We start from the raw sequence: 13,237 nt of genomic DNA, 5'->3' as shown, positions 1-13,237 counted from the left end.
TAATTATATATCCTGGTAAAGGACATCTGTTCTTGATGCGCGAAGGTATGAGATACATGTGTCACATCAAGAGTGGGAGCTTTGTTGAATTATAGTTGCAATGGATCAAATGGAGTCATGGAATCATAGTTTAGTTTTGTATTATGTCTGATAGTTCTGTTGTATTTTACACTTTTCAATAATCTGAAGAAAAGTGCTCTACTAATGCAGTTGGATATTATGGTTCCAGATATAAACAATCTACTACCCGTGGTTATTATGGGATGCCATGGAAGCCAAGTTCTAATCAACATAATGCATCTAATTCCTCTGTTTATGCTTCACGTGGTTTGTATTGATCTGACCAAAAACTGTGGCATAATTGTAATACAGCAGATGGAAGTAAATCTCACTACAATGTTTACAGATAAAGATGAGTTCAAGCTCACCTCCCGGTAGATCAGTAGGGGGCGGTAATGGTCTGTGGAAGTCATTCCTCTACTTGAAATAAAGAGTAAGGACAATGCAGCGTTCGGGGTTTTCGGATAAAAGCGTTTCGCCTGGAAAGCCAGAAGAGAGATGTGCTTCCTGATCTCACTTATAAAGCGGAACGTGTTCAGCAGCGCTGAAGTTCCCGTTAGTTTGGGTCGTTTGACTATGTGGACAGATATACTCTGAGCTGAGGTTTTTTTTAGTGCTCAAAGCTGAGGTGAACGCTATTTTCCAGGAGGACACGCGGATTTCCTACATGTATCCTAGGTCGTAAACGCATCTGAAGAAGAGAAGGCTGCCTCTCACGGCTAGTTAGCGACTGCGTAAAGATGCAACTGGCTCTAAGTAAAACGTTTGGCCAGAAACCGGTGAAATTTCAACTAGAGCAAGATGGGGACTTTTACATGGTTGGCTCGGAGGTATGTGGCATCTGTTCGTTAACTCTGAAGGCTTAGTTCCCCGACGTTAGCCTCCGTTATCTGTTCGTCTGGCTACTAAGTGCTAGCATGCTAACCAGCCACACCGATGGCTTCGTAAACAAAGAAAGACCTTAACACGAACAACGGGACGTAACGGCTGACGTCAAGCTAGTGAGCGGCTAATGCTAAATAATTTCTGCTGGTCGAGACCAAATACACTACAGCAATTTACTGTTTGGTAGTAACTTGTACTTCCAGCCTGCTGGGGGGGGGGGGGGGGGGGTCGTTGTGCCCGACCAGTACGTGAACGTTACATCTACATGAAGAGTGCCGTGAAGTGTGGGAGAAAAACCTGTGGCAGTAAAGTCGGCAAGAGAGTTCCTCTACTGTCCACAGTGTTTAATTTACTTCATCTCTTCCACTGGTTTCCCTCCGTTGATCAGTGTTTTCTAATGGGATGCCCCGATAAAACCGTTTCCGTCACGTTTAATCCACAGGACCTTGTTTCGTCATGTGGTTTTGTTGATTGAACAGATGTGTTGTCTGCTCTCCAGGTTGGAAACTACCTGCGCATGTTCAGAGGCTCCCTGTATAAAAGGTATCCGTCTCTGTGGAGGCGGCTGGCGTCGGTGGAGGAGAGGAAGAAGATCGTAGCATCGTCACATGGTTAGTGGTGGGTCGTTGATCTTAACACTGGACAGGGGTAAAATCATTTTGAGCCAATATTAGTCTGTAAGATCCAAAGGTTGTATATAATATAACAAGTTAATAATTGGTGCTCAGAGCACCTAGATGCTCAAGTGCTAGTCAAATGTTAGTCAAATGTTTGTTAATGTTGGTGTTCGCACCTGCCCTGCTGTTCTGCGTAATTTAATGTGATGCAATGATATGCAGAATTGATGCTTCTGAAAATGACATAATATCCGTTATTGTCAACCCAGGACGAAGTTCTGTAAAGTATTCCTCGAGAATGTGGAGGCACTGGTGCTTATGTCTATATTAGGTTTGTCTCGTCTGTTGTCTTTTGTTTTGTTTTTATCTTGTTGTATGCGTTGTTTGTTTGTATTATGGACCTCCCAGTGGGTGAGTCTGAAATAAAGCTTCAATCAATCAATTGCTGCTGTAAGTAATTCTAGTATATAAGGTGGGAAATCTATTTGGATTAAGTGACAGATGAGGGGCTCGGGTGTGCGGAAGCATCAGAAGCCCTGCGATATGTTATTCCTCCTGACACGATAGGATCTTTATTACAATATACAATATTATTGGATATTATGCGATCGATCTAATAAATTGGACTTAAAACAGCTTAATGCACTTCCTGTGATACATGATATTACTGTCAGGACGATTGTCGCTATGTCCGATCAAGTTATTATAGAGTCACAAAGTCTTGTGCTGACCTGGTCCAGATACATGACAGACTAAACGACGGTCCCCAACCAATCACGGCTGCTCGTCTTTCACCACGTGTGACATCGTCCCTGCTCACCGGGTTGCTGCTGAAGTACCTCTGCTGTCACCAGGAGGGGCGGGCCTTCGCCTTTGTTGAGATCCCCCAGCTGGCGTCTGTTATTTTTCCTTCAGACCAATGCATGATAGGATATAATGCCTGGTTAATGACTAGTTGTACACTACTTTCCAAGATGAATTGTGGGATACTTTGAGTCCACATATAGAGTTCATTGACTCTCCCTAAGCTTTCAGACAGCCTGACTAAGGAGTCCAGAGTGATTTGGACGGAGCCGATGTGACAGCAGTGGTGATAGCAGTGAGCAAATGCATCACTTGAAACTGCTCAGCAATTGTAACCAGAATGCATTTCAGATGTAGCATGTAACAGTTGTCTGTGTTGTGTGTAGCCACCAGTGTGACTCTGCTGAAGGCGTCAGAATGTGAGGAGATCTTCGAAGGCAATGATGAGAAATACAAGGCGGTGTCCATCAGCACAGAGCCCCCGGCTTACCTCAGGTAATATCAATCACATGATGGCCGATTCAGCATTTCTCAGCTTTTTCTTGCTTTTTTTTACATTTTCCAGTTTGTTATCCTGTGTGATTTAAGATGTACCTTGTACTCGTCAAGGGGCAGAAGCTGGATCCAAATACTTTACTCACATCACTGACATTGGTTGGACCATATTTGGATATTGGTCAAAGAACAAAGTCCTGTTGAATGCATGGAGGGGTTTCTCAGCTTGAGCATAAATCAGGACAACCTGTTACTTGTGAGTCCCCCAAGTTTATGGAAGTACAATAGACCCTTTTACAGTGATGTCATCATAGATATTCATGATGTCATCGTTAGAACTCCAGAACACCAGTTAGAAGCTTTAACCCTGAATTCAAACTGTCAGCAGCATCTAACTGTCTGCTTGTTACGTGTTCGTACCTCAGAATCCATATTCAGACAGACTCAAGTTCTCCAGCATTCAGACCAGGATGGTGTTCCAGTGGAACCAGTGACTGTGTTACCTGGTGACTTTCAGCTGGTAGTAACTTCAGTAAACGGTTGGTGTAGATGATGAACACAGATGGATTTAAGATTGAAGGCTTCTACGAGGACTCCTACATGTTCTGTTGGTGTTCCAGCAGCTGGGAGTCACCAGGTAACACGGTCACCATTTGAACCCAAACACCGGTGATGTCTATAAACATGATGGTGGTAACGGCCAGTAAAGCTGTGAGTCTCTGTGCTGGTGTGTGACATTGTGTTCATGGACTCGGGTAATGAGTTGATGATCTGGTGCAGGGCTATTCAATTGGATCCGGCCCGCGAAGGAATATTTACTGGCCCTTTAAGTGGGGAAAAAAACATTCAAAATGCTGGCCGTATAGCTGCCGATATATGAGCTTCCCTCTCTCATCTGTACTTTATGCGCTTGTTCTGATGACCGTTCCGCCTCGTTGAACCACCATGATGTCGCTTTCTACTTTGAAAACACGTAAAGTTGACACAGAAAACACTGTATTTTGATAACATGTTGCACTCTTCAGACTCGTGGTGTGAGCGGAACCGGACTGGTATCGGACCGGTACTTTTATAATAAAAATGCCGCTGTGTGTCTCCGTCCAAAACCCTTTGTGCTCGCGCTGCCTGCTCACACAGATCCGCTCGTGCTCACATGCGCTGATGCAGGTTGAGTGTTTACTAGCAGAGACGGCGCTCCTTCAAAACAACATCAAGCCATGCGTGTGTCGTATTAGGACGAGATGACGTATGTACAACCGGCAATCGGGCTGAGGCCCGTTTGTGCTGGAGCAGTGTGAGTGCAAACCAGCGGGGGACCCCTGTGGGTTCTACCCATTTATTTAGGTTCCTTCACCATCGTTGGTGTTGATATTCTTACATGTGTTGAACTCCGTTATACTTGTGTTTGTAAACGGCGTGAACTCACTAAAGTATGTCATCTGTGTTCACTATCTGTAGAATGGTGTGTACTTGATAGCTTGATTGTTTGTGTCTATAAGGGAGCAGAAAGCGAAGAGGAGCAGTCAGTGGGTCCCCACGTTGCCCAACAGCTCGCACCACCTCGATGCCGTGCCTTGCTCCACCACCATCAACCGCAACCGAATGGGCCGAGACAAGAAGAGGACCTTCCCCCTGTGGTGTGTATCTCTAGTGTTGTTTAACACTATATCCCTTATGCTAAAAGTAGCTCCTAACTGCTGGAGTATAGAACGCCATTCAAGACAATATTAAATAAATAAATATATATTGATATATACTATTAAATAAATATAGCGGTCAAAAAATGACAAAAGCACAGGAGGTGTCCCATTTACCCTCCCGACTGAACGAGGTGGAGGGCTACCGATGCTCCATCTAATCCAGCAAACAGACTGTATTATTATCTGTGGGGGGGGCTCTGCTTGGCAGGCTGGTACAAGTAGTAGTACAGGACAGGATGGCCCAGTGGGAGCTGGTTAGCATGCCCAATTAATTGGATGTCTCTGCAACATAACACATAGATGTCGACACTGCCACCTCTTCAAATTCCAAGTTTGAAACTCACCTGCTGGCCAGATCTACACATAACACTTCCAAAAGACCCCGTGGGATTGCGTGGATGAACTATAATAGTCCAACCTTGAGTTTTGTTGTCTGGTGTTTGGCTCAGCTTTGATGACCACGACCCTGCAGTGATCCATGAGAACGCCGCCCAGGTCGAAGCGCTGGTGCCCATCCGTCTGGACATGGAGATAGACGGACAGAAACTGAGAGATGCCTTCACGTGGAACATGAATGGTAAATATCATCTTATTTAATCCTAAATAAGATGATCATAAATCATAAGGGCTCCCTGCATTATTAAAGGATAAATACATTGGAACATAGATTTTTGTATCTTCTTTAAAATCGGGCTTTATTTTTCTTTTGTCAACCTTGATACAAGCTAGACGGTTTTGAAGTGACTTATTATCCCAGTGATGGAGTGTTTTTATGGTGATGCACGACATGATGCTAGATCATCGTGTTTCACTCAAACGCGTTGCTGTAATGAAAAGGATTGAAGTGAGATGTACAGCTTGAAATGTTATTCAATGAAACAGATGTTAGCAAACTGCAAAATTCACAGTTGAATTGCAATTTATTACAATATCTGTTAATGCAATACTCGGTATAAAGCAAACTGTTATATCATGACATAAGCATTGTGATGCTATGATGGGGCCTCTGGTGATTCACACGCCTAGTAAATATGCACATCGATCAGCCATAACATTATGACCACCTGAAGGTCTGCTGTGGTATCAGGCACCAAGCCGTCAGCAGCAGATCCTTTAAGCATGTTACCCTGACTGGTCAATGGACAGGGGTCAGCATGTTACCCTGACTGGTCTGTGGACAGGGGTCAGCATGGGACCCTGACTAGTCTGTGGCTACGCAGCTCCATACCCAACAAACTGCGATGCACTGCGTGTTCTGACACATTTCTATCGGAACCACAACCTCTATCAGAAGATCAGCCTTTGATCCCCACCTGCATCAATGAGCCAGTGAGCGGTTTTCCTTCCTGGGACCACTTTGATAGGAACTGACCCCTGCAGACCGGGAACACCCTGCAAGAGCTGCAGTTCTGGAGATGGTCTGACCCGGTCGTCTAGGATCACAGTTAAATCCTTACGCTTGCCCATTTTTCCTGCTTCTATCACATTAATGTTCACTTGCTGCTTAATAGATTCCATCCACAGACGGGTGCCATGGTAACGAGATAGTCAGCGTTATTCACTTCACGTCAGTGGTCGTAATGTTATGGCTGATAGTTGTTTTTTTATGTCAACATCCAAAACATGCTGTGTTGTCGGCTGTTTAATTTTAACGGTATGTCAAGTCCTTGTTGTCTAACGTCACCGATCCACCCCTCTTCAGAGAAACTGATGACCCCAGAGATGTTTGCAGAGATTTTATGTGACGACCTGGACCTGAACCCTCTGGCCTTTGTCCCTGCCATTGCCTCAGCCATCCGTCAGCAGATTGAGTCCTACCCCACTGACAGCATACTGGAGGAGCAGGCAGACCAGAGAGTCATCATCAAGGTGGGTGCTGAACCACAGGAACCAGAACAGGGTTTCTTTGCAAATTCTCTTGTCAATGCAATTCACAGACAGTCAACAACAGGCATTCAAACACACAGAGGAAGACCGAAAACTCATCATTCCATTAGAATGAGTTTCTGATGCACACAAAGTCTGGTCTGAACAAATCCTTCTGGTTTCTCAAGTTGAAAGGAATGCTCTGCATGACCTGCACACCAGGTCAACCTTTCCTCATAAGACCTGGGTCAGACTAGAAGACATATACGATGGTCACTGTCAGATCAGCTGATCATAGTCAGAAGGACCAATCACAGCTGCTCGGCTTTCACCACGTGTGTGATGTCATCACTACTCACCGGGTTGCTGAAGTACTTCTGTTATCTCTGATTCACAATATTATCCAGATAATCATCAAAATATGATTTAAACTACTAAGCACTGAAGCATGCTGGTATTACTTAACAGATATTTGTATTGCGTCACAGATAAACAGATTTTTTCAGTAAAAAAATAATAAAATAATGATAAATTAAAGGATCATAAATCATAAGTTCTTCCTGCATAAATAAAGGTATTATTGTATCCTGTATTTTTAAATTTGGATCCATTTTTCACGTCTTCACCATGATAGTGAACTATGAACGCCACGATATTGCTGATTATTCTGATGATGGAAATTCTCCCGTGTGCTCTGATTGGTCAAAGTGACAGCTCTGATGAAACGAAACAAAATCAGACATGCTAGACTTCCTTTGACCTTCGGCGTCGGTTGTGGTCTATGATGAAATGCTACATGGTGTAAAATCATCGATTGTCCCCCTCGACACTCGTCGTGATCTGAGCTGGCACGCCATCGGGATCCAGTCAAGGATCATATGTAGTTTGAAGCAGATCAGATGTGAAAGACAAACATTATACTGTACATAATGTTTTGTGTGTGTGTTCCTCAGCTGAACATCCATGTGGGGAACATTTCTCTGGTGGATCAGTTTGAGTGGGACATGTCGGAGAGAGAGAACTCGCCGGAGTCGTTCGCCCTGAAGCTGTGCTCTGAACTGGGTCTGGGGGGAGAGTTCGTTACCACCATCGCCTACAGCATCCGTGGTCAGCTCAGCTGGCACCAGAGGACCTACGCCTTCAGGTACCTCAGCCCTGACTTCACACACACATACAATACCCCCCCCATATTATATTTACAATATAATATGTTTGACAGTCTGACCCCACGTCATACTCTGTTGGAGTATGTAGTCTCATCCCCAACTCGGGTGGACCTTTGGACTGACTGATTACTTGTCATCTGCTCCCAGTGAGAACCCTCTCCCCACAGTCGAGATTGCCATCCGCAATACAGGTGATGCTGATCAGTGGTGCCCCCTGCTGGAGACCCTCACAGATGCTGAAATGGAGAAGAAGATCCGAGACCAAGACAGGAACACAAGGTGAGAGAGTCAGACAGACAGAATGCTGGATGAAGGATGATGTCATTTCCATGGTAAAATCTAGTTACTGGTGCTGCAGCATTAACGAGGTGATTAAGTCGGTTTAACAATACCCAGATACCGATCTTAAAACAATCCAATGTTAGGGCTGGGTATTGTTTAGAATCTCACGATTCGATTCAATATCGATTTGATTCGATATTGATTGAAATGCTTCGATATCGATTCAGTATCAAGTAGAAATACACAAGTAAGAGTACCAAATCATTTTTTCAAATAATTTATTTAGTTTCATGCCTTATGAACAGCCGTGGTATAACTCATAGCATGATCAAACAGGACACTACTTAAACACTGAACTACAGTGCATGTAACGGGTTCACACCGCCCGCGGAAGCTATGGTAGTAGACAGTAGTAGTGCAGATATACCGTTGAAATACACATATTTGTGTATCTACTCTTCACATTTATTAAATGTATTTTCTCTTCCTGTTTCCCAGTGCGAGTTGAGATACACAACTATGATCGCATTTGTCAATCGCGGTATTTTATTTTTAAAATTGTTTTTATTTTTAAAATTGGCCGGATTGTCTCGTGTTTCTTTGTGTGATTTACTGCCAGAATTGATGCGTTCGCTCGCGGCACGCGCAAAAAATAGAGCAGACGCCGAAACGATCGCTTCACGCCGCGGGACGGCCGCGCCTATTCGCGGCGCTCCGTGTCTGGTGTGAACTACACTATTGCTTAACAAGAGCGCCGAAAGGAAGCGGGCTCCGCTACGCGCCTATTCGCGGCGAATAGGAGCGGTGAACGCTGTACTCACTCCGGTCGCCATATTGTAATGGTTTGGTCTAGTGCGGTCCCCGTCCGTACAGCGCGAATCACACGAGGGTGTCGGTCACAGCGCCCCCACTGGCCAGGGGCTTGAATCGATTCAGAAGATTGCTGAATCGATATTGAATTGCGGGGAAAAGAATCGCAATGCATTGCTGAATCGATATTTTTACCCATCCCTATCCAATGTGATTGGTTGCTGTAACTGATGCTTTGCTCCACCCCCTGAACCGCTACATCAGAAACGGGAGACAAATGTAGGAGGAACACTGGTCCTGGAGAGGTTGGTCTTCAGGTGTCCAGCTGCATTGGTTCCCGTTAGGTTGCAGCTGAATAAATACATGAATATACAGAAAGATTCCAGAACTTAATCATCTATGAATGAAATTAAAATCTGGTTAATGATTTCATGGGTTTGACTACCAGAATTGAACTGAGAGAGAAAACATACTTGGCAAAGAACTCCTTTCTGATTCTGAGGTCAGTGTGTGTTCAGTTTATCTGCCGGTGAATAAATGCTATAACTAGCCACGAGCTAACTTCCTGTCTTGTTGTCAGCCAGCTGATAATGAAAGTGAAGGAGTTAGCCCTGAAGTAAGCAACAAGTCTGGTTCAGCAACACTTAAGGTGGACTGACCTTTTAAGGTGGTCCAACACTATTCTCCTTTAAGTGACGAGCTGCTCCTCTGAGTCTCTGAGCTTATTATTAGTACTTCTAAACTAAGCCTCTTTCACTGCTGCTGCTTCGCTTTTTCAAATTAATTTTGGTTTAATGTTTTTTACTCTGAAATGTTAACAAGCCTAAAGTACAATGAGCATGTACTTGAAATAATATTTCCTTTTTTTTGTACACACAAAAACACGGTGTTCCATCCTGAAGGAAGAATATGAACGATGTCCTTTAGTGTCCGACTGTTAGAAAAAAGACAACCTCCATCCACACACCATATCCATTGTTTGTTGCCATAGTGAACTAAAAGGGAACAGACTCAGAGCTTCTGAAACCAACCCCATTTATTTGTTTAGTCCAAATCCTTCCTCTTTATAATATTAGTCATGTGTAACTCAAGATCATAATCCAGACACTTGGATCATTTTGAGCTCAGATAACATCGTCCTGGATTTGTCCCACGGTGGCAAAATCTGCACTATTACAGGAGCAAAGAGGATAGTTATAATAAAACACAATATGAAAATAAACAGAACAACTTAAATAAGTCAAGAGTAGAGATATAATAAATAAGTAAAACATTAATCAGTGAGTTCATTGCATGTATGACTTGTGTTGCAGGCGTATGAGACGACTGGCCAACACCGCTCCGTCCTGGTAGGAGACACATGGAGCTGCATGAGACAGACCGGGACTTGGACCGGTCCTCCCTCCGGAGGCGCCTGTTACTCTAAACCATCAAGTAAATACTCACACGTCGGTCTCCATGGAAACCAACACACACATCCATGCATTCCTTCTCATGGTTCACCTTCAGCACACCAGGTCACATCTACGCCAGCAGAACCACGTTTACGCCACAGATGGCAGGACAGATGGCAGAGGTCCATCCTCTTCTCTGTCCATCAAGGGTCCGAACCACATCCTGTCCCAGTCAACATCTAGACCCTTCTACAGATAGTGAACACTGATGACGTCTGTTAGTGAGTCACAGTTCACCAACAGAAGTACGACAGATTCCAACATGTAAGAACATCAACACCAAAGATGGTGAAGGAACCTAAATTTGTGGGTAGAACCATTCCTATCTAGCATCCTAATAGAACCATGGATCTGTTGTGTAACGTTCCACCAGCCAGATGTTACGAGTCACTAGATGATCAACTTGTTATCTGAGGTCAAGAACACAACGTCACACACCAGGAAAGAGACTCACAGCATTGACTACTGTTGACTAATGTTGACACCATGAACATGTTTCTGATGACGTCCACATATCCACATGTTTCAAACCTCCTCTACAGTCTGGAACGCTTCCATGCATTTACACATTTTCATTAGCTATCCGATCCAATTAAGACACACGATGAGACTAATTGTAAACAGGCCAGTGTTGAGTTAGAAAGGCGTTTAACTATTATGATTTTATTATGGTTCGGATTATTTGTCATGTAGAGCTGGAACCATTATCATCAACACTAAAGTCATAAAGGACTGATTTGATAATTGCTCAATCATTTGAGTTATCTTTTAAGCAAGATTAGTAAAAAAAAAAAAAAAAAGTGTCAAACTATCTTCCGTTTCTCAAATAACAGGATTTATTGATCTTCTTTGTCAAATATCTCTGTAAACTGAATATATTTTGGTTTTAATCTGTTGTCAGTCAAAAACTAGACATTTGAAGATGTTCCCATCAAGAAGTTCCCCCCCATTTCAGAATAAATATGTGCGATAGTCAACGCAAGAGATTAATCCATTTATTGATCTGTTTGAATTGTTCCCTGAATTCCACATGTGATGTATGTCAGATTAACAGATGTTTCCTTGTCACCAACACGGCCATTAGTTAGCCTGCTACCTAGCTAGCTAACTAACTTAGCTAGGTACGTCACAGACACGGCCGTTAGCTTGACCTGCTAGCTAGCTAGCTTAGCTAGCAAGATGAGCTAACGTTGTGTAACTGACCTTCTAAAGTGACAAACATGTAACTTATGGTACAAATCGAACAAGGTATTTTTCTCCGTTGACTAACATACGTGTTTATTCTGAAATAAGGTGGTCTACAGGGGGCGGTGCTTTATCTCTATTTGGACATGTCTGCCTGAGGTAGCTGATGGTGGGACGACCCAAAAAGATGGAGTTGTCTTTGGGATGGTGTGAATTGGTAAAAAAAAAAAAAAACTTTCTGCCATCAGAGTAACCTATATGGGCTTTAATAAATGTTAGTGAGCCACATCAGAGTGTCATAGCTAATTCTGTATACTGATGCTAGTGTTTTTACTGAAATGTGTCAAATTCAAGTACTATCCCTTCTGATGTTACTGCATTGTACTGCTAAAGGTGTGTTCACATCAAACTCAAAGTGATTGTGTTCATGAGCATCACTAACGCCAGAGAGGAGGCGGGGCTTCCCTCCACGTAGACCGCAATCAGGTCTGGTCTCTGGGCTAATGTGAGCTACTATCTAGACCTCTGGGGGACCACAGACCCAGGAGAGAACATGTGGTCCCTCCATTTAGGATTCAGCGACAACAGGATGACGATCTCAATGCTGAGAGGCTTTTGCTTCATGCACATTTTTTTGCTCGAGTTGAAATATTCCATCTTGAGCAAATAAAACCTCCTCGTCATGGCGACAGTGTCTTTGCATGGACTTTGTGTGCTGGTTGTTGTGAACACACCTTTAGAGAGCTGGTTTGATTTCCACGTGTTGCCTCTGCGTTCTGATCAGTTCAGTGTTCATCTGCATGCTAGTCCGTTCTGGCCCTTGTGCATGAGGGATGGCCGTCGGTACTTGTGTTTGCAGTGTGCCTCACTTTGCTCCAGCTGACTAGAGAACTGTTTCACTGGGACAGCCTTTGGTCGCAGACATGAAAGAACCAATGAAATGTTTGAAGTGCTGATTTTCACCTTGAACCTCCTCCAGAGAACCATGTCAACGTGTACCGTCGCTTCTTGTTCTCTCTTCTTTTGTAAAATTGCTTTACCTTTATAGTGGACTTGTTTTTATATGAAAAATAACAATAAAGAAAAATTATTGGCAATATGTTGTCAGTTGACCTGTTTCAATGTGAGAGGAAAACATCGACAGAATCTGCACTGGTGTGTTTAAAGTCCCGTATAAAAACCCTAATCTAAAAATGTTGCTCTAATTCAAATAAAAAATAATTGATATTCATAAACATTCTTAATTGTTCAGACATTATCTATTATTGATGAAAGCTCCTAAAGTGCTGATGCTGCATATTTTCTGTATTTAACGTATTCTAAGAAGGTGATAAAAAGAAATGCGCTGAGGAGCTTATAACCATTTTTGACTAAATGGAACAATATCTTGGATTCTGTTGCTCCCTTTAGATTGAAACCCTAAAGCATTTTCCACGCCGTGGTCACATGACCCGCGCTCTCAGACGAGCATGTCAGCGTGCTGAGGGGAAGAGGAAGAAGGACAAACTCCACGTCTCCTTAGAGATCACCATCATTTATCAGACGATCAGAGAGCTGTTAAAGCTGCTAACACCATTTACCGATCCAACCTTGTCTCCACTTACAGTCACACACCCCAAGTTCTTTTTAATATTTTTAATTCTCATGTAAATCCCTGTGAGATTTCTCCTACTGTGCCATCATTTACTCTTTGTGAAAACTTTCTTAAATGTTTTATTGATAACATTTCTGCTCTCAGGTCCCAGACTTTATTGTTTCTCCTTTGCGACCTGCTGTCTGTGACCAGTTTGAGCCTTTATCACTCTCATCACTTTCACATGTAGTGAAGCGTCTGCGGCCGACGAACTGCCCCTCAGATAGTATTCCCTCACGTTTTCTCAAAGACGTTTTTGATGCTGTTGGTGTTAAAAGAA

General features: G+C 43.3%; 1 protein-coding gene across 1 annotated transcript; it reads left to right on the top strand.

The window, feature by feature from the left end:
• Positions 1-732: 732 nt before the first annotated feature.
• LOC311030003 (SWI/SNF-related matrix-associated actin-dependent regulator of chromatin subfamily B member 1-like) lies at positions 733-12,422 on the top strand. Its single transcript, XM_084035474.1, has 9 exons — positions 733-890; positions 1,445-1,556; positions 2,753-2,861; positions 4,361-4,498; positions 5,011-5,138; positions 6,264-6,430; positions 7,381-7,571; positions 7,741-7,872; positions 9,999-12,422. Exons 1-9 carry the CDS (start codon positions 801-803, stop codon positions 10,036-10,038), a joined length of 1,107 nt encoding a protein of 368 aa, XP_083891600.1. The 5' UTR covers positions 733-800; the 3' UTR covers positions 10,039-12,422.
• Positions 12,423-13,237: the final 815 nt, after the last annotated feature.

Source organism: Eutrigla gurnardus (genome assembly GCF_963514095.1).
Source record: "Eutrigla gurnardus genome assembly, chromosome: 19".
Lineage (NCBI taxonomy): Eukaryota > Metazoa > Chordata > Actinopteri > Perciformes > Triglidae > Eutrigla > Eutrigla gurnardus.
Note: the sequence above shows the minus strand (reverse complement) of the source record. Positions and strands in the feature narration are given on the sequence as shown.